Source organism: Castanea sativa, chromosome 11 (genome assembly GCF_040712315.1).
Source record: "Castanea sativa cultivar Marrone di Chiusa Pesio chromosome 11, ASM4071231v1".
Taxonomy (NCBI): domain Eukaryota; kingdom Viridiplantae; phylum Streptophyta; class Magnoliopsida; order Fagales; family Fagaceae; genus Castanea; species Castanea sativa.
Genome location: NC_134023.1, coordinates 17,586,263 through 17,609,447, shown reverse-complemented (window position 1 = coordinate 17,609,447; position 23,185 = coordinate 17,586,263). Strand labels below are relative to the sequence as shown.

The 23,185-nt window shown below is 34.6% G+C and overlaps 1 protein-coding gene and 1 pseudogene across 1 annotated transcript; one reads left to right on the top strand and one right to left on the bottom strand.

Moving 5' to 3' along the window:
* Window positions 1-2,072: 2,072 nt before the first annotated feature.
* LOC142616164 (putative glutathione S-transferase parC) lies at window positions 2,073-22,705 on the bottom strand (annotated as a pseudogene).
* On the top strand, window positions 12,531-15,548 carry LOC142617294 (serine/arginine-rich splicing factor SR30-like; the record flags this gene model as incomplete). Its single annotated transcript, XM_075790078.1, has 8 exons — window positions 12,531-12,680; window positions 13,593-13,658; window positions 13,793-13,867; window positions 13,981-14,176; window positions 14,755-14,804; window positions 14,967-15,023; window positions 15,104-15,234; window positions 15,335-15,548. Coding segments are annotated over 8 exons (810 nt in total), but the record flags the coding sequence as incomplete, so codon positions are not given.
* Window positions 22,706-23,185: the final 480 nt, after the last annotated feature.

Below are 23,185 nucleotides of genomic sequence, written 5' to 3'. Positions count from 1 at the left end.
ATTAGCACAAAATTATCCGGCCTCACATCAATCATGCACTCTTAGCACATCCGATTTGACTCAAAGTTTACCTCTCTCCAAACTCAATTGGATCGAATCCAAAGGAAGCTAGAAGAAGATGATGACTAACTATTCCATGACAAAAAGGGGGAGATGGTGTTCGTGATAGGGGAAGAGCTATGATAGGGGGAGAGAAAGCTAAATCAAAGGGGGAGCAACCAATGCAAAAGCAAGAAAATCAAACAACAAGCTTTTCTATTTTTTTCTTTTGTTGCTATTACTAGTCTATGTTCATATTTCATAGTTTAAGCTTATGTTGTATACTTGAACTATATTAATATGTACCTTTGCTTATGTAACTTAGTACTTTTAGTTAATATTTTGCACTTTCTTTAGTACTCTTGTGCCCTTGTTGGATCTTGCATCCTTGATCCAATTCCTTTAGTGTTCTTGCATCAGTTGAGTGATGAACATGCAAATGATACTTTGCATTAAGCTTATTTGCTTGCATGTCCGGATGTTCATTCACCATGTGAATGTTCATTATAGTCACTATTTACAGTGATTGTTCTTGTATGGTCAAGTTATGCTTCATTTTCATATTCATACTTGCTTGATCGTATATTGCTTGGTCCATATGCTTTCTAAGATTTCCGCTTACAATGAACTTAATGAGTGCATTTTGTGATATTGTTTTCAGGAAACTTACTCATATGGTTCAAGAGCTTCATAAATCTAGAATTAGGTGTGAGTGAGTTTTGGCAACTGTTCCCAACTCACATTTTTAAGTCTAGACCCTGTTTTAGGGTTTTGTCACGAAATAGCCAAAGGGGGAGATTGTAAAGTTAAATTTATTCAACTATGTGTTGGTTTTATTCAATGCCAAATTTGCTTGTAATTTAGCATTTAGAAACCTTGTATTTAAGTGGGAATAATGTAAGGGTTGTGTGTGAGAGAGTGTGAAGAATTGATTAAGTGTGTGCATCAAAAGGCATCTCGCGACTTGATCTCGCGACTAACTCGCGAGTGGTGACTCGCTAGAATGTGTCACACGTGTGGAGCATGCAGGAAGTTGAAGGGTTAGGATAGCTAGATTACTACAGGACAAAAAGTATAGTCTGGTCATTCTATTATCTGGTGACTGGAACTCGCTACTCATCCCAGTCATAAGTGACTCGCCAGTGTACCCTGTTTTGCTAAAAAATGACTTTTTAAATTTCTTCTCATACCCTACTATAAATACTCTTATACCCACGAAATGTAGAGAGCTTTTAGAGATAATTTTGAGAGATAAACCCTAGAAAACAACAAGATTGACTCATCCACAATCTTATACATTTGATTCTCCAAATTCCCTTACTCTCACCCTTTCCATTGTCATACTCATGAAGGATCTTAAGCCAAATCCTTACCTCACCATATTCATAGCAATGAGAAGGTTCTTGGAGTTTGGGAAGCAGTTCAAGAGAAAACCAATTCATTTTGGTTGATGCAATTGGCTAATTGTGGAATCCGGTAAGCTAGAGAAGACAAAGTTAGGCGTAACCCTATTGGAGCAAGAAGCTTGGAGGGCTTAGGTATATCAGGTGGATTAGGCTTGGAGGGTCTATTGCTATTAATGTATCCCAACTAATTTTCTAGTGGATCATTTTATCGCTTGGAAGGCGACGAAGAGGTTTTTCGCCGATTTCTTTGGTTTCCTTTTCGATAGCACGTGTTGATATTATCTTGTGTTTGCTTCTCTCTACCCCGTACTCTTTGCTTTTAATTACTGCTAAGTTGTGATTAAAATATGGCTTAGAGTAGTTTGCATATTTGGGTATTGCTTATATTTCATATTCGCACATACATTGTTTGAATATAAGCTTGCTTTGGAATTTTGGGGTCTAAACATTCACGAGTGTTTTACACACTAAGTGAGTTTTCATGATTGATATCCAAATTTTGAAACCCTTGTAGTTTGATTTTCGCCTTTCTCAAACATTGCAACATGTAACCAATGAAATTACACAACCATCCAAAACCATAGTAATATATAACACTTACAGATTTGGGACTATCCATTAAATAGTCTACTCCAAACCAAGCCTTTTCCTGAACTGTCTAACAAACTCATAAACCTTCTTCTGGTCAAGCAGGGTCTTGGCGATAATCTCCTTCTGCATACACTTATTAGTCCATGCAACAATCTTCAAGCACTCTGCCTTAATGTTGAAACCCCCTAAGGTCTCAATCGAATAGGACGTTGTGTAGAAGATGATAAGACTGAGGGCCACAAACCCAGATGTTTCACCCCCAAAGTAAGGCTTGTCACCAAGCTTCCCTTCTAATATCTTATAGGTTTCGAAGAATTCTTTCTTTTCTTCCTCTTGCTCCTCTCCTTTTGTGATCCATACCTTCCTTGATAATTCATAAACCTACATATTCCACACACATTCTATATATTAACACTTTCCATAGATTATATAACAGGATGAACAATAACAGTAATAAAAAATTTCAAATAAAATCTACTGGGCTAGAAGACCTGTAAAAGATGATATTGATTGCATTAGATAGAGAGGGACTATTGGCCTCTCCACAAAGGCAACATTACATTTGCATACTATTTGTTAGAAGAAGAGAAAGAAGAAAGAAGTTCGAGCTTTATTTTCTACTTAAGCTACTTGTAGTTTAGTAGTACATAGTTTGGTAGTGCATAGAACGCCATGTTGTTTATGCAGTAGTAAATAACATAGAGTAGTTAGTTATACAATTTTGCCACTTGTCATTTTTGCATTGGTTAGATAGTTTGTTATTCTGTTATTTTTTTCCCGCTCCTCTGTTTTCAGTAAATAAAGAACAGGGCTAGATATTTATGCATATATGAAATCATTCATTCACAATCTCTCTCTCCTACTTTCTCTCTCTCTCTCTCTCTCTCTCTCTCTGTGATTTTCAATCCGCCATTGTAGGACCTTGAGCTTGTGTGAGATTCAACATGGTATCAGAGCCGAACTAATTCAGAGAGTCTTCAACCTGGTACTCTCTAAGTTTCTTAGTTCGATTTTCTTTGTTTCTTTGGTGCTTTCTTCAAATCAAGCAGAAATTCTCTCTTTTGTATTTCTCTTGATTCCTGCAGCAGGTTTTTCCTTTTAAATCTTGATTTCTTTTGTGCACGATAACAAATTGAAATCTTGACTCTTTCTTTCACAATAGTAAATTGAAATTCTTGATTTAGGGTTTTTCAATTTCTAGTTGGTGAATTATGTGGTTGTTTTTCCTCAATCATCAAGATCTTGCATTGATCTAAGGATTTGATTAATCAACAAAATTCTGAGTTAATTCATGTATACAAGAGTATTGATAGGGTAAATACATGACCTATAAGTCTGGGTTAAGGACTCCATACTATAGCAATGATGCACATAATCTTCAATTGTGTGACCCATATATCCCAATGCAGCTATAGAATGTGCACAAGGAATCCCAGTTAGGTCCCATGATCCACATGAGCATGTACGTTGCTTTATGTCAACTACGTACTTGTTAGGCAATTTTGATACTTCAAACTTTGATTCATTGCTATCCCCACACCAAACTGGAACCCAATTTGTACTATTAAGTTTTTCAATCTCTAACTTGTTTTGGATTCTAGGACATATAGGTCCATGATACCTTGCAATTTTCTCCTTCTTCTTAATATAATAAGCCATCAAATGCAATCTAATTTCCTCCAACATAGTGATTATTGGTTTATCCCTAAACTCCAATATTTGAGAATTAAAATTTTCACATCCATTGTTGGTTAGTGCATCACACCTGGGATTCCTTTTAAAAGCTGCTCTTGTCCAAAACCTAGGTTCCTTTCCTACCAACCATTCCCATGCCTTTATGTTTAATTTCTTGATCTTCCCCATTTCAAACTGAAACTCAGACATGTTAGTGGCCCTAGCTGCTGCCCACATGCAATCCTTTAGTAGCTTACCTTTAAGATCCTTACTAAAGTTATTATATAGATGTCGAACACAAAATCGATGGTCCACACCTGGCATGAGCTTATCAAACATTTGTGTTAATCCCTACAACGAAGACATAAAATACAAAATTATTGGATGTATTAGAATTTTATTAATTTGGTGTGAATTTATAGCAAGGTCCATCATCCCAATTTAAAGAATAAAATAAAATGAAAGTTCAATTTACCTTTTGCTAGTCAGACATGAAGGTCCACCCTTCATCCCTTAAACTTCCAATATCATTAAGCAACCTTTTCATGAACCATGTCCACGAGTCCTTTGTTTCTGCCTCAACCATGGCAAATGCAATTGGGTAAACACCATTATTGCCATCCTTGCTAACTACTGTCAAGATCTGTCCTAGATACTCACCCTTCAAATGACATCCATCAACACCAATAAAAGGCCTACAAGCAGCTAAAAACCCTCTTTTACAAGCATCCAAACATACATATAATCTCTCAAATTTTGGTTGCAAGTGTGGTTGAGGTCTATTGGTAGAGATTAGTGCAGTAGACCTAGGGTTGCTTCTCAACAATTCTTCACAGTAATCCCCCAACTAAGCATATTGTTCTGTAAAAGTTCCATGCACTAATTCTTTAGCCCTACCTTTTGCCCTAGATGCTTGATACCTACTAATATGAACCTTAAACTTATTTGCAACTCGGTCTTTAATAACAGACATCTTCACATTTGGGTCATTCCTCACATCATCCACCAGATGCTTCCCATGCCAATTTGAAGATGCAAATCTATTCCTCAATCGCCTCCCACAATTATGTTCCGGATTCAATTTCTTCACTATCCAAGTATCTTCATCTTTCATCTTTCCACAGTACAACTTAAAAGGACATCTATCTGTGCATTTTACTCTTACCCTTACTTTGTCATTCTTTTTAAACTTTACTGGAACCCCTTTGAAAATAGAGTAGAGTTTGATAGCATCCATAACATCCTTTTTAGTGGCAAACTGCATCTCAAGTTCAAAGTGCACCTCAGAGAAGGATTATGGTGGATTGTATTGAGGATACCTATGCCTAGTTTCATCATCAGATGAACTAACCAAACTTGCAGACGTCTCTGACTCCCACTTATCTTCATCCCTATCAGCTCCAAATGCAACAAGCGCACTTGCACTAGGATTAACCCCACTTGCATCAGCCCATGTAGGATCAACACCTCTTGCATCAATCCTAGTAGGACCAACACCACTTGCACCAGCATCACTCTGACCAACACCATTAGGATCAACCTCACTACCATCAACCCTACTAGGACTAACCCCACATGCACTAGCCTTTCCCTTTCTCCCCTCTTTAAGTTTCACTTGCTTTTCTTTTCTAAGACACAAGGTCTCATCAGGTAAGCCTTTTACTTTAGAAGCTATTTCATCACCACTAATACACTTTGCAAACATATCATCGTCATCACTTTCGCTACATCCAAAATGAACCCTATGAGCACTATCCTCTTCACTAACAGCCCCATCTACTTTATCTCCCTCATTAAAATTATCCTCATTATCACCACCTCCCCCGTCTCTTTGATTACCAATAGCATTCTCATAATCATCTAAGAACATAACATAAACTTCCACTTCATTATAACCTCTAATACACTTCACCATGTTCATTACATCAACGTCATTCTCCAAAGGTTTTAAACCACCTACAAATGGCATAGTAGGCACTCTATACATAAATACATCATTTTCACCATACCCAAAATTTTTGGCCTTATTCCATATCTCAACAAGTGACATTTCATCGGAATTATTGTCATCGTATATCTTTACCGCCCCTCCTTCGTATCTATATGGATTATTCCTAATCTTCCCCCAATAGTAAAGAGTGATTGTGAAGTCAAAGTCGTCCATCCCTACAACAAGAGCAAGGAATTTACTGTTAAAAAGTGATATTGTAAATGGCTAAATTATTATTATTTTTTTAAAAGTTATTATATAATTTAAAGAATGAACTATTTGACAAATGGCTGAATTATTTGACAAGCAAGAAATTATATCTAATACTGTGCATGACCGTAACAGAATTTAAACAATAAACAATATGTGGTCCTCCTCCTTGTGTATCACTAACTAACTAAAAGACACAAAGGGTCCACCACTATATGGTTAGGATAGCATGAATTATATGCAAATGTTACATACAGGTGGAAGCAGTGTCTGAGGCCTTCGAAAACTTTCAGCTGAAGACTTATGGAATGAAAGCACAGGTTCATTCAACTCCTAAATGAAAGAAATAGCGCCAAAGATAATATAAGGAACAGGCCTCACGCAGCCAAACCAAGATAAAAAATAAATAAATAAATAAATAACATAAAAAATTTAAAAATGAAATAAACACTTACTAAAAGAAAAGAAACATAAGAGGATTAATCCACTTAAAGTCCTTGAGCATTTGTTAAAGAAAACAAATGTTATTTAGTAACATCAAAGAGGGATTAAACATAAGAGGAATTTAAGTAAATGCTCAAGAGTTGTTATTTAGTAACAACAACTTGATTTTTCTTGAACATAAGTAAATGCTCAAGGATTAAACAAATGCTCAAGAAATGAAATAAACACTTACTAAAAGAAAAGATACATAAGAGGATTAAAGAAACAATGCATCTCTAATTACAAAAACAAACTGAAATATGCATCTCTAATTACAAAAATAGGAACCCAGTCAGCCCATAATGCATGGAAAGAATAAAACTCAGTGTTTGTAACATCAAACTGTGGCTGTATTCAGTGGAACACAAAACAGAACAAAATACCAGCATATCACACAAACAATTTTAACTATTCCGCAGCTGATTTTTTTTTTCCTTTTTTATTGATGGGTAACTATTCTAAATCCTTGAGCATTTGTTTTGACTTTAATCTATCTAAATCTATTGGAGCACTGACATCATTGTTGTTGTTAAATTCTCCAAGTCCGAATCTTATGGTCACCAAACTATGATGCAAATTATCCCAAAAACTTTGGATCTAAATCTTACACGGACCTAAATTGAGGTGAGATTCCACAGGAAAAGTGCAATAGCTGAGATGGGGGGAGGGAGGCGGGTCAATGGTTGTGCGAGAGAAGCAGGGACGTGGGTCTCCACCAGCGATGGTTGTGCGAGAGAAGCAAGGGCTTGGGCTGTCACCGGCGGTGGCTAGGGCTTGGGTCTCCACCGGCGGCGGGTCAGAGGGAGGCGGTGTCACGGCAGGCTCCCTTCCCCTTTCTCTCCCTGGCGCCGTCGTGCATTAAAAGAGACAAATGGGTTTATTTATTTATTTATTTTTATAAGTAGGTTTAGTTTAATTTGTAACCAGGTAAAAACAAAAAAACAAAAAAATTTGTAAATGGGTTGTAATTTAAAATCTGATGTGGAAATTAGTTAATGTAATTCTTTAATTTAAAAAATGTCATGTCATTTAAAAAAATGTCAAGTCATCGTTCCGTTAGCCACATAAGTAACATCACTAACGGCAGTTAGTAAAAGGACTAACCCAACTCATTTTATAAACTTGAGGGACTAATTGTGCTCAGTTAAAACTTAAGGGACCAATATTGTAGTTTCGCCTTGTTATTATATAGTCCTAAAATCTCATTACTTTTCTACATGTACGCTTATAGAGGCAAAGGTACCAAGGAATGTTTCATATTTATGGTGAAGTATATCAGAGGCAAAACGAGTTTTAAATGCAGGCTCAAGATGCTGTGGCAGGTCAAGGTTCCCAATAAGAATTAGGCTTGTTTATGGGGAGCAAGGTACAATGCACTATCCACAAAGATCATGTTGTATAATAAGCAGGTCACCTCTAGTATATCCTGTGAATTTTGCCATGAAGATCCAGAAACGGTAATGTATGTAAGGTAGAATTGTACATAACCCCCATCAAGTATGGAAGGTAGCCTCTTTTGGAGTTCGCAGGTAACACAAGGTTTTCATGATTCTAACGATTTACTGGACATACACTACTTAAATTGGTTGCTAGTGCTACAACTTTGTCTGTGCTACTTACCACTGCATGGTGTTAAATCCGAATCTTTGTGCTTAATTATTTATTTGCCTAAATTTTATCTTAACCATCACATATGTTTATTACATTTAAATTTCACATATACGGTAGTTTGATCAGATCTTCAAACATACATCGAAATTTTTCTGTAATCCAAATGGCAAGAAGACAGTTTAATCTAAGATTTAGCAGACACATTAAAGTGTCTCTCTTATTTATGACAGAATAAACACACCAAAGTGTCTAACAAGTTCAACTTGGCCCCATATGAAACAAACACTATTACACAGCCATCAAAAACCATATTATTATACTAGCAATTCTAGATTCAGGCCAAACCATTATGCTATGTTTGGATGTTGAGAAAAGGAGGGGGAGTAGAGTAGAGGGAGGGAGAGTAATTAAATTACCTTGGCTGGATGTTTTTTAAAGAAGGAGGGGGAGAGATTTGAAGGGCTTTGGAAGGGTTTGAACTATTTTTAAGCCCTCATTTTTAAGAGTCCAAATCTTCTGTTCCACTCTTCCTGCTCTACTATATACTTCACAAATAAAAATATGCCACATGTCCATCTAATTTATTAAATGCTAAATTTATGCCTTCTATTATTTCAATTTCGTAAAATAAATAAATAAATAACCCATCATATTTAGGTAATTGAAATAATAGAAGGCATAAATTTAGCATTTAATAAATTAAATAGACATGTGACATTTTTTTATTTGTGGAGTACATAATAGAGCAGGAAGAGTGGGATAGAAGATTTGGACTCCATTTTTAATTCTCCCGAATTGGAGAGATTTGGAGGGAGAGTGGAGCTAGCATAAAAATGCTTGATCAAATGAATTACCAAATTTGCCCTTATTATATTAACAAAATAACAAATAAAAAGACTAATTATTCCCTTCCTCTTTACCTAATATTAAAAACATCCAAATAAGGTGGAGGATAATCAATTCCTCTCTACTCTCTTCTACACTACTCTCCTTCCTTCTGGTCTCCTCTACTTTCCTCTCTCTCAAAACTTCCAAACGTAGCATTAGTCTACTCCACACCAAACCTTTTCCTCATCTGCACAACATACTCATAAACCTTCTTCTGGTCAGGAAGAGTGCTGGCTACAGACTCCTTCTAGACGCACCTCTTAGCCCATGCCATAAGCTTGGGGCACTCTGCCTCTATGCTGAAATTTCCAAAGATCTCTTATGGCCTGTTTGGGAGTTTAGAGAGGGAGGAGAGTAGAGGGGAGTAGAGGGGAGGGGAGTAGTGGGGAGGAGAGTAGAGGAGAATGATTACCCTCCACCTTGTTTGGATGTTTTTATAATTAGTAAGGGGGAAGGGAGTAATTAGCCCTTCTCCTTGTTTTTAACATTGTAATTTTATAAATATAATAAGGGTAAATTAGGTAATTTACTTTATAAATAATTTTATGTGCTCTACTCTCCTTCCAAATCTCTCCAATTTGGGGGAATTAAAAATGAGGGGGTTGGAGGTAGTTGAAACCCCTCCAAACCCCTCCAAATCCCTCCCCCTCATTCCTTAAAAAACTCCCAAACAAGGTAATTGAATTACTCCCCTTCCCTCTACTCTACTCTCCCTCCTTTTTTAAACATCCAAACATGCCATTAGGCATAGAACCAGCTATAGCAAGTGATGAGAGAAAGGTCCACAAACCCAAATCGAACCAGCTATAGAAAGTAATGAGAGAAAGGTCCACAAACCCAAATCTTTCACCCCCAAAGTAAGGATGATCACTAAGCTGCCTCTCTAATATCTAGAAGGTTTCAATGAACGTACTCCTTGTTTGATGCCTCCTAATCTTCTCCATTTGTGGCCATACCTTCTTTGCAACTTCATAAACCTACATTTTCCACACACATTGTTCTACCACTTTTCCACCGATTATATAATAGGATGAACAATGACTGTAGTGAATTTTAAATTAATTCTTTTTGGGTAGAAGAATGTTTCTTTAAGCTTTGGCTTGGGCGGAAAGCCCATATAAGATGTTCTTGATTTCAAATTAACGTCACAAACTAGTGTAATCTTTGAAAAAAAATAGGTAAAACTTAGATACAATATCTTAGGTGTCTTGAGGTGTTGTATTATAAATTCTCCAATTAAATTTAAACACATGGCTGCATTCACCAATACAGCACAAATAATATATATACTCTTACAAGTATATTCAATGTAGTCAAGTTTTTCAATTTAATTGGGCAGCTTACATCTTTGTGTGTGTGTGTGAATAAACTAAGAACTATACCTAACTTTTACCCCTTAAAAATATAACATGACGCACGAGGAATTAAGTTCATCACGTCTAATAAAAATCTTTCAAATATGATCGATCGCCATGAGAAGATCTACAAAATATTAAATTCTAATAGAATTCAAACATTAAAGACAACAGTTTTTTAGATGAGTGGAGTTTACCTCTAATAATACTGACCTATAATATTTTACCTGCGGTCCTACGTAGCATTAGCAAAAGAAAAGAAAAAGTGACCGCATTTACATGGGACGCCACTCACACCAGATACCAGTGTAAACAAAGCCTTAGTACCAAATTACACATGTATTCAGTTTTTTTTTTTAATATTTTTTTTTTAGAGAAACAACACTGTAATTTTATTCAAAGACAGCCAAATCAGCTTGAATTATAGAAACTAGATGTGGAAGAACATCCTCTATCCACACTATAAACTCGCTAACATATCTTGCATGTTTAGCAATGTTGTGGGTTGAACTATTAGCTCGTTTTAGTACATGACCAAACTCAATATTTGAAAAATCCTTAGCTAACTCCTTTGCTTCATCAACAAAGTGTCCATAGTCTATCAAGGATGGGCTCTTACACAAAAGGGCATCAAAGGTGTGATTTTTTGAGGACGTTTCTATTGTCAACTTCATTGCTTCCTTCCAATACAAAACCAGTCCCTCACCTCTATGAATCCGAGGTACAAAGAACATGTGATTAAATTGTAAATTCCATTTTTTTTTTTTAGCATTGCTTCATCCGTCCATGTCTCGGCAATGTATACAATGGAGGGATCTTTTGCCTGAATTAAAGCACCGAGCTCCTTCTTTGTCATTAGGTTCCCAAGCTTGCGATAGTTTCATATTAAGAGACTCATGACTCCTGGCGGCGCTGCTCAGCAGCCTCCACCATTAAAACTAACAAGGGTTGATTTTCATCACTTGCAACCTTTTGCTTGGAGAGTCTGTGGAAGTCACCATGCATGTGCTCAACTTTCTCTTAATTTTTTCATCACACTTGTTCTCAACCCCTACTAGGTTAACTTGGCGCATTAGTCTTTTCCAAGTCCTAGTGCTTGTTGGGTGATCATTAATCTTGGCCGTTGATCTGCTAGCCTCATCATTTAGATTGGTAAGCACGTGCATATTTTGCATGGAGGCGGCTAGAGTTGGTATCATAGAAGTTTGGTTGCACTCCAATTCTGCTGCCTTAATGGAATTAGCATTTATGTTAGACACTTCAATGCTATTCCCCACTAATATAGCCCCCATTAATTCTGTATCAATTGACTTAGCTGAGCTGGAGTGGTTAAAGACCATATCAAATTCATCCTTTTTGGAAAGGAAATTAGAATCATTGCACCTTATGTTAGTCATAATCACTTCCTTATTTTTCGACATTGAGTGATTATCAATTATGGCCCCAAACATTTCTATCTCCTTCCCTAAACTTCGCCGCACAATTACTTCTGTAACTGCCTCCACGATCTGATTTTCCTGCTCCCCTTTCTCCTCCACTGTTGGTTCTGTGTCCGCCGGAGTTGTAGTGCCTGACTGAACCTGAACCACATAATGAGAGCTACCTTCATCCCTACTCCGTGCCTGCAATCTGCTTGCCCTCTTCTCATAGTAACTGGGGACAAAGATCATGTCCTTCCTTGATGATTTGTATGGCGGTGCTCTCAAAGACGGGCCAAATTGTTGTTGATCCAATGTTAAGTTACCATTACTTTGAACCCATAGCTCGCAGTCCCTGTCATCATGATTCAGGCACCCACCACCACAACAAACATGAGTTTTTTCAACATATTTTTCTCCACAATCACTAAAAAATGTTGATAAAAGCCTTTAGTTTCTACATTTGCACTCAATTGTTGAAAAATTCATATATGTATTTTTACAGTTAACATAACTGTTGAAATAAGTGGTGAGAAATTCACATATATATATTTCCACAGTTGGCATAACTGTTGATATAAGTGGTAAATAAGTGGGGAGAAATTCATCCAACTGAAACTGATCAAACAGTGCTAATTTATATCAACAGTTGGATGAATGTTGAAAAAAAGAAATTAACTATTTTTTATCAACAGGCTAAAAACGTTGAAAACAAAAACACGGAGCTTTTTACGATTAAATATATTTACCCTACAATCACTCCCTCTCTTTCGCTCTATCTCACTCTTACTCTCTCTATCGTGCTCTCTCTCTCATAGGTCTTAGCTGTCAATTTTCTTGTTATTTTCTAGGCAACCAAACATAATTCAATCGCTCCCTCTCTCTTGCTCTATATCTCGCTCTTGCTCTCTCGCTTTTGCTCTCTCATAGGTCTTGGCAGTTGATTTTCCTATTATTTTCTAGGCAACCAAACAGATTCTCGACTCAATTTTTCTATTATTCTCCCTCTGATCAGGTATTTATTCTATTTCTCTCGACTTCTCTCAATTGATTACCCCTATTATTGTATTTGATCAATTAGATCTCAAATTCCAATGTTTAGGTTTTTTTTTTTCACGGAATTTGATTCAGATGGATTTCAATCATTTTAATTATTTGCTTGATATGAATGTTTCGTAATTTTGAATTTAAATTTTTATTCGATTGTCTTTGCTTTGAATTTCGGCAAACGATGAAGCTTTAGCTAGAAATTACCATTGGTTTTTCTTGCGTTTTGGCATTGGCTCTCGGAATGAATAATATTTCATATTTTAATCAGAAATTGATTAGTTCTTAATTGAAATTTCCATTTATTAATTGAATTGTGACTATTCTCATTCTAGTTCATTAATGAAACAGTTGCCATATATGGTTCGAAATGACCTTAGTCTTTCACTTTGTATAGATTCTTTTATTCTCAGAAACGGTGATAAATTTTTCAACTCATAAACCCCACCACAGTGGTTTAATGTGATAAATTTCAGAAAGGGCCCGAGAGATTTTGGCTTCTGAGTTGTTTTCGTGCGTGCTACATGGTTTTGATTTAAGAAATTTAGGATAATATATTTAATGAGATTGGTTGCAGAGTTAGATGGCGCTAGTAGTTAGGATGATTTAATGTGTATTATGTAGGAGAGCATAGGAAATGGAAGCGTAATGTGAGCTGTATGTTCATCAATAATAGACAAAACATAGCTAGTTGGGAGTAATAGGGATTGATTCACTGTCAAAAATGCAATAGATTATCTCAAATTATATAATATGATTATTTGTTTAGAACTGGGATCCAATCTACAATGATAAGCAAAGGAAGGGCTTATGATTATTGAAGCTATATTGAGTTTTTTGCTGTTGATTCTGTATTTTTGTCTTTGATGTCCAAATGCAGTATGGGCCTATTGTTGACATTGATCTGAAGCTCCCCCCAAGACCCCCAAGCTATGCTTTTATTGAGGTCAGTTCTAACTGTACAAACTTCTGGTATTTACAAAGCTGCATTAATGTTCAATTATGGATGTCTATTTAATTTATTTTGAATGGATTTTTTTCTTTGGGCTTATATAGTTCATTAAAACTGCCATTTTGTAGTATGAAGATTCTAGTGATGCTGAAGATGAAATTTATTACCGGGATGGTTACAACTTTGATGGTTATCGCTTACGAGTAGTGACACAGCCTATTTATGTTTACTTCTACTTCAGAGTATTTGCGTTTATCTATTTATCTTTGTTGCTTTTTCAATATTTTCTCATGAATTTTTTTATTTGCATTTAAAGGTTGAACTTGCACATGGTGGGCGAGGAAATTCGTCATCAGCAGATCATCATGGCAGTTATGGTGGTAGTGGCAGTAGCCGAGCTGCTCCCAAGCATTCTGACTATCGTGTTATGTGTTGCCTTCAATACATCTCTTTTCAGTTATACAAAGTATTCTGTGATGTCCTTTTCTCTCAAGTATTCTGTGACCGTGGTGGTAAGTTTGATTAACTATTTTGTCCCTTTCTTTTCCTTATTATACAAGAGTATGAACAAAGATACAAAAACTGGGTGGTCAAAGAACTATTTTATGCTATTAGCAATTTGTGATTGGTTTATTCTCAGCATAGTGAAGAATTAGAGGTTCTAGCTAAATAAAGAGATCTGATATTCCATCTGGAGCATAATCATTCTGATTAAAACATAATGGGTGATTAGATGTGAGCACAGCACTAACTTGGAAATTGGAAATTATCTAGCAAATTGGGTTGCTTCAGTATTCATTGCTTTATAGTCCTTGCTAAATGTTCTCCTCTAAATGACTACTAATAAAACATAAATTTTTTTAATTAAAATTAGAAGTCCCTTTCTATTTTAGACTTTTGGATGTCTATCAGATATAGCAGTGTCCTGAATGGGCTGAATCTGTAGTGTTAGTGGCCAAGTAGTGTGGCATATTGATGAAAAAAGAGATTTTATTGCCTTCATCCCATCATATGTTTTCATTTGGATATAGAGTTCTTCCATTGCATTGGAAAAGTTCTCATTTTCAATTATTTTTTCCCCTCTTTGTAGGCATGACAAGAATTGTGGATTACGCACACTATGATGACATGAAGTATGCAGTAAGTTACTAAACTATTATTAATTGTATAGAAACCTTTTTTTTATTTTATTAAAATACACTACTTTTCTTTTTCAACTGGAACTGGATTTGAGTTGAGAATCCTTTTAAAGGAAAACGTCATTATTCCCTTTGTGAGTTCTCTTCTTCTCTTGCCTTGTAGATCAAAAAACTTGATGATTCTGAATTTTGGAATGTTTTTTCTCGGTCTTACGTATGGGTATGTGACAGTCTCTTGATATACTGAATTCTGGTTTTCTTTATTCATTTTGCTTTTACTTATCTACTTGCTTTGTCTAGGTGAGAGAGTATGATTCGAGGTGGAGTTACTCTAGAAGTCGCAGCTGTGATTCAAGACAGAGCTACTCTAGAAGTCCTTACATGTCGAGAAGCCCTAGTCGTAGCTGTAGCTATAGTGGAAGGAGTGAGAGGTTAGCTTTTAACTTTTGGTTTGTTAAGTAAAATAGGTTTTTTAGTAAAATAGTTTTTGTGAAGTAAGATTTGAAATGAGATTTTATATGTTGTTTGCAGCATATCTCCAAAGAGAAAATATTCACGTCCATCTCCATCAGTCTCTGGTTCAAGGTCTATTTTGTTTCTCTGTCTTCCTCATTAGGGCTTTCTTGGGGTTGCACTCCAATTTCAATTTATCTAATCAAATGATTCTTGATTTACATGCCTAAGGCTTATGCACAAGAATTCAATTTAAGTCCTTATTGCTTCTAAAAATTAATTATTTATGTGATGTTTTCTGGTTTTTGTGTGGGGTTGCTTCTTAATCTCGACTCATATAGGTTTTAGTGAAACTGATTGGGGTTGGCTAGATATATTTCTGAGGCAGGCTCATCCTTTTTCCTTCAAATTTTGGTGGTAATTCCTCTATAAACCTCATAACTCTCTCTGGGATTTTAGTTGGATGATTTTGTAGACATCCATAGTTATTTACCAATGAATGTTCATCTAGCTGATCTAAAAGCAAAGGCTTATGCGGTAATGGATAACAATAAGCATTGGTGAATTGCTCAATCTTTGGGGAGTTTGTGTTCTTCATAGAGTGGTTCTACGATTTTGGTTAAGCATGTGCACAATCATTTGTTTTTGTTTATTGTTTTTCTTTTAGTTTTAGCTAGTTCGCTCTGTTCTGATATGGTCAGTTTGAATTTGAATTTTGGAAATGTTATTAGAATAAATTATCTCTTTTAAAATGTTGATAGTTCAGTCCAATCATTCACCTTCACATACTAAGTACATTTGTAAATTGCTAATATGTGACTTTTTTTGTGTTGGTTTTATTTTATTTTATTTTTTTAGGTAGGTGCATTTTCTTCCTAAATGAATTACCCTTATTTGTCTTTTTGTTCAGGTTTGGCACTTATAACAATGACTGATGGACAACACTTTTTGCAAGCATCAAAAGAACTTAGTGATTAATGGGATCTAATGCGTATTGAAGAGGACCTAGCTATAGATCCCAGATGTCTGGATGGCAGATGCGAGTCCCTGTGTTTTTAAAATTTCCAATGAATTGGTCTTGAAGGTTAAAGGTTATAAGAATCTTCTATTTTGAAAGGTAGATGAATAATGTAAATTTTAGAGTGTAAAGAGTAGCAGGCAGAGTAGCTGAGTTGTATTGATTTTTACAGTTTGTTTCAGGTTATTAAATTTTGATTAATGTGAAAGAGTGCATTCAAAATTTTATTTTTTTTAAGAGAAAATACTTATTTCAACGGTTGAGTGCCTTTGGATAAAAGTAATAAGCATACTTTAATCTACATTTATGTGTATATATTTCAACGGTTATTAACCGTTGATAAATATATAATACTTTTTTCAACTTTTGCATAGGCTGTAGAAAAATTTTCTCGATATGGTTTTTAACAACGGTTCTCTACGGTCATTCCAATCGTTGAAAATACTTTTTTCGGCAGTTTTTAATACTTTTTTCAACGGTTTCAACCGTTGAAAATAGCCAAGTTTCTTATAGTGCACACCAATAGCATAGACTTGATTATCGTTCATATTTGAATCTAATCCATCTCTTCTCTCCACTGGGTAAGGTAATGACTCTACCTCTACACTCGAATAAAACTACCTCAATCCTCATCCACCGCTCTGTTGGACCTTTGAATATTACCCACTATTTCGCAAAAATTTTCTTCAACTTTCCTAGTTAGAAAACTAGTAGGGATGTCATGGACTTGAACCTAAAATGGTACTTTGCTGAAAGCTAGCTCATGCACTGGTGCATCTCTTGTATATCGTTGCATGACTTTCAGATGCCTATCAAAACTCCAAGGTTGGCTTTTTAAAATTTTACCGACATCCGCTAGATTATTGAACACAAACAATACAATATTGTTTCCTTGGTTCCTAACTCTTAAACCATTTGTTGTCCTCCAAAGTTGCCAGAAAGTGCTAGCAACTGCTTCCATTTGGAGGAATCGTGAGGTGAAGAATTTCGCAGCAATAACACATTCGCCCCTCCTATGATCTTCAAGCAGGATGAATCCAGACCTTCCTTATCCGAGAGTGATAGATTGTTCGAACTCATTGTCAGTTGTTCCATCGTCCACATAGGTAGTACACAAGTTCAATTTGGAAGGAGAGAATTTTAAGAGACTAAGATGGTGCCTAGGAATTTTGATCATTAATTTTTTTTACAATTGCATTTTTTTTTTGTTCTAGAGGTACCCTTCTCTATCTCTCTCTCTCTCTCTCTCTCTCTCTATCTCTCTCATTTCGCTATTATGTATTTAGTTTCTTTTTTGTATTCTATCTAGTATTATACTTTTTGTCAAAAAAAATTTACTGCTTTTAGTAAAGTTATTTTTGTTTTAGTTTGTTATTTTATTTTATTACTCTAAATTATACTCTTATTTACATTTATCACCTTAAACTATATCCTCATTAATTTACATGACTTACCACCCAAAAATCTCAGATTACATAATTACCATTTTAAATTATAACTTGTGTCTCACTTTGTAGCCTACCATCAAGTGGTCTCTTAACTTAGACGGAAAAACATGTCACATATGATTAACGTGACCACTGCATAAGATGCATCATATGAAAAAGCCGAATTGTCATTTTCAATCCCCTAAAATAAAAGGTTATGTGACACTATAAGAGTTAAATTTGTTAAACGATTTTGTTTTAAGGAATTGAAGATGGTTGATTCAGTCTAATCATGTGGTACCGTATATGCAGAGGTCACGTGAGTCTCACGTGACATGCTTTTTCATTCAAGTTATAGCCCAATTGACAGTAAGGTGCAAAAAAACACAAGTTATAATTTAGAGTGATATTCTTGTATTTTAAAATTTTAAAATGATAAGAACAAATAAGGGTACAGTATAAGAGGTAAAATTGCCAATTTTTTTCCCTTCTACTTTAATCAACTCACTTTCTTGGTATGCCTTAATCACTCTCAATAGTTTAGGGAAAAACAAAAACTTTGGGATATGTTATGATTCTAAAAAACTCAACAAAAAATGTTAAAAAAAAAAAATAGAATGAAAAGAAATGCAAAAAAGGTACCTTCGTACTAACAACATCATCCCAGAACTTGTCTTGAGCTCTCTGGTAAGGATCAGAGGGCTGCAATGGAGACTTATAATTCCAGACCTTGTCTATATACTGAACAGTGACAAGAAACTCACACACCGGTTTTCCATTGTGGATGAGAACTGAGATCTTGTGGATGGGGTTCATCTCTAAATGTAGAGGGCTCTTCTTGTCATTCATCAAGTGCTCTTGTACTCATATTTAATACCCTTCTCAGCCAGCGCAATCCTGGCTCTCAACCCAAACCCGCTGGAGATATCAAAGCAAATGGGGAAGTTTATAAAAAAGTGATATTTTATTGAATTCAAAGAAACCTAGAGAACGAGGATTTATAGCCAATGGGCTTTGTGAGTTGCATGGAAATTGGAAAAGTGATATTTAAAAGTTAGATGGAATATATGACGTAAAATTAGACTCCAGTTTAAATTCTAATTGGACTTTCTTTAAATTTTGACTTTAAGTGACTATATATATATATATGTGGCCTTGAGCAAATATCATTGACACAAATTTTCAGTCTTTATATGGATATTATATGTGCATGGTGTGGTGGGCCTGAAGTTATAGAATTTGTAGGAAAGAAAGTGATTTTTATTTTGAAAATTTGATGTCAACACTCAACAGCACTCTGATTGATTAGAGTTTAGAGAAGATAAATTATCGTTGTCTTTAATTATATTCCAGCATATGCAAGGATTATAATCAATCATCAATCAATATATATATATATATATATATATATATATATATATATATATATAGAGAGAGAGAGAGAGAGAGAGAGAGAGAGTTCATGCACTTCCGCAAGAGGTCTCTTGCATGAGATCCTATTATATGACACTTCAATTTTGCATTTAGACATTTTTACCTATTTTTATTAAGTGTTTATTTTTATTTTTTTTTACTGTTATCAAATAGATCATGGTAATTTATTTTTACAATTATATAAAATATGGGCTGCTCTTGACAATTAGACCAAATTTTCTACAAAATGGACCACCTTTTAAAAATAGACTAAATTTTATGAAAGGTCCAAGTCCAATTATTACCTTACATGTTTATGACCCAAATTTGGCCCTTCTTATGTGTAAATCAAAACTAAAACTCTCTTACCCACTTACAAGTTCTCTTCCCCCCCCCCCCCCCCAATGTATAGATGATACCTTTAGAAAATCTCATTCTCATGAAATTATGTATTCCTTTTTTTTCCCTAAATTTCTTCAATATGCTTTTGTAAATTAATAATGTTCTATGCAATTTATTTAGGAAAATTCTCTTTGTCATCGATCAGAGCAACAAAAAAATATATAAATCTTGAGATTCTTAAGGTTGCTGAAATAATTGATAAGTGCATACTTTTAAAATTTATAATAACAAAAAAATTCTAATAAATAACATATACTATCTCACAAAATGTCATTTACATAATATTTTCTTTAAAAAAAAAATCAATGATAGAAATGGTAAAAAAACATGATCCTATACAAGAAATACGAAAAATAGATGCAAAAGAATTCATAAGAGGATTTATCTTTAAAGAATACGAAGATAATAACAGAGATAAAATGCATTGAATAGGATCTTATGAAACATTTTTGTTAATCATTTCAAATTATACTCATCATTTACATGAAAAAATAATAACACATCATATTATTTACATTAAGAAATAATACATATTAACTTCAAAGTTCATTGTAGGATGTGAATTGTTAGGGTATTGCAACAACAAGCAAGATTGATACAACAATGGATTGGTATTATATATCGTGCGTGCTTTGTGGAAGGAAGGTTAAACCATAATTAGGATCATTTTGGTGTGCAAAATGTGAAACAAAAACAAATCTCTCTATTCCAAAGTTAGAGGCACTCACATTAACTACATACTCTCCAAATATTTATAATATATTCATCTCATTATAACTACTAGATATACAACTACAAACTACTTGAGATATAAGATTCAAATTGAAGTTTTTGATGCAACTGACAAAACAACTTTTATGATATTTAATTAAGACGCTGAGAAAATCCTAAATAAATCTACAGGAGATCTTGCTAAAAAAAAATTAAGGTACAACTTATTTAAATTATTATAAAACTATTGATCATAATATATTTTGTATTCCTCACATGCAAATTGATTTTGGAGAAGGAATCCCACATGATTTGAAGAAAATTTTTCAGGAAAAAAGAAGAAGCATTTTCCTACTTCATTCAAGTGTATTCAATCTAAAGGATGGTTTTGAAAATAACAAAGTTGCTAAGATTTTTTATACACCTTCAAATGACAAAAAAATATAGAAGAAAAGAAAAATACACTATCCAATATGCCATATTAACCATTTTTCTACACTATTCCTAAATTAACCAAAAAAAAATTATAAAAACATTTACAAAAAATATCATATCACTAAAATTTAATATGAATACAAATACCTACGAAAAATCTTAGTGACAACAAATTCGGAGGTCCAAACTTTGTAAAATTCAGTCAAGAATCTTCCAGTGCCAATTCTTTAGTGATTAACACAAATGCAACAAAAGGAAAAAGTGATGAAAGCTCAAAAATTAAACAAATAGAGACAGACCAAACTTCAAATGTTGAATATGAAGAAACAAATAATGATAACATACCCCTCAACAAGCTTTACAAGTGACACCATATCATGATAATAAATCATTGAAGAAAAAAAAAAGATTTTGTAGTGAAACTCTTTATTACATCACATAATAAAAATCAATAATATGGAATGAATTAATATGATTTTATCAAATTTTGTTATACAATATTAATCCTAAGTTGTTGTTGTTGTTGTTTTTTATTAAAAAAATAGAATAATTACAATGGATATGTGCATGCAATCTATAATTGTTGTTTTTTATGATGAACATATTACAAACAAATTTTTATAACAAATATGCTATAATATATGTATAACTTTCTAAAACATAATAATAATAATAAAACATTACAATATTACCCGTGCATTACACAGTCAACTTACTAATTGTTATAAAGTGTAATTCATTTTATTACAATTCACAAGTATTTATTTTATAGAAATTGATTTTTAAATTGTGGTATATATAGAATACTCCACTGACTGGAGTTTTGTTGTTCCATGAACCACACAATATTACTCTCTTCTTTCCCATGGGAAAAGAAAGGGAAGGGTGGACTAGAGCTAAACGGCCAAAAAAGAAACAAGAAAGAAAAGAAAAGAAAAAATAAAGATACACTTTGATTACGAATTTGGCCATAAATAGATACATATATTGATATAATTCTTTGCACAAGAAAATCAAAAATGTAAATCTTGAATAATTGTAAGGGACCACCTTTTTTTTTTTTTTTTTTTTTGAGAAACCAAACTATGAATCTGGAAATGTATTGATGATCAAGAACTAAGGAACTTCAAAATCAACTAAAGGGGCAATGTCTTCAGGCATTACTTCCAACCAAACCTGGAGCCCCAACGAGTTTTTTTTGCTTTTTAAGCTAAAGCTTCAACAACAAAATTACAAGTACGGTGCGCATGAACGAAATCAAAAAACTGGAAAACTGAAACTAAAAATTGAGAGTCCGTTTGGTACATGTGTTTAAAAACTGAAAATTGTTGTTTGAAAATATTTGTGAAAATACGTATGGGTGAAAAAGTGTATAAAAATACATAAAATGTTGTTTAAAAACTGAAAATTGTTGTTTGCAAAAGGGTTGCCAAACACCCCCTGAATATCCTCCACAATATTTCCATAAGAAGACAATGCAGCACTCCCTTGAGAAATGGCGTTGATCACTATAACTGAATCCCCTTCGAATGTAACTCTGTGAAGACCAATTTCAGCAGCAAATTGTACAGCCCGGTGACATGCTAAAGCTTCCATATTAGATATGGAGTTGGACAACGAGATTGGCATTGACAGAGCTCCAATGGCCTCACCACGCCAATCATGAACAATGACACCAATTCCAGCTGAGTTGGTGACCTTGAAGACAGCAACATCAAAATTCACTTTATACATTTCTGGTTCTAGAGGGTGCCACTGATGCATAATTGCAGGCCGAGGCTCATTTGAATCTTCTTCCTGGACCACCAGAAATTTCTGAAGCAAAGTATTCGCCAAAGAGCAAATTTCTGAAGCAAACACCGTGCTAAAACCACAAATATCTCCTTTCTAAAATCATCATTAACCTGCAGAAAACGGTTAAGTAAATCACAAATATTCAAAGGAGGGAGGAAACAGATTGCTAGAATCAATTGTGTGCACTCCACTCACTTTCCACTTCCTTGCAAAGCCAAAAGGCATGCAAATCATGCTCAGGAACACCATTGTAGAGTTCACATGTATCTGAAATGGTTATTTGTCACTGAAAATGATTGCACTTTGTTGAAAGAGCGTTGTTGCAGGCTCTCCAAATAAAGTGCTTGATTTTGTTGGCTACACACAACTGCCATATCCCTTTCCAAAATTGTTTTTGTGGTTCCAATCTAGAACTCCCAGCATTACTAGCTGTGGCAGAGGCAACCAAAAGCTTGTAGGCACTACTTGTTGAGAACATACTAGAGGGAGAATAAGCCCACACAACACGATCAGTTGGGCTTCTAAGACTAAGTGGGATCCCCAAGATCAATGACGCTTCATGAGGAAGAAACAATTACTGAACTAAGTCTGTTTTCCACAAACCCAAATCTGAATCAATTAAAGAGCTCACTCTTGTCTCGGGAAAAAATGTAGGGAGAGGTGAAATAATAAAACTACTGGATTTCACAAGTAGCCATTTGTCTTCCTTGATCCAGACTGACTGACCAT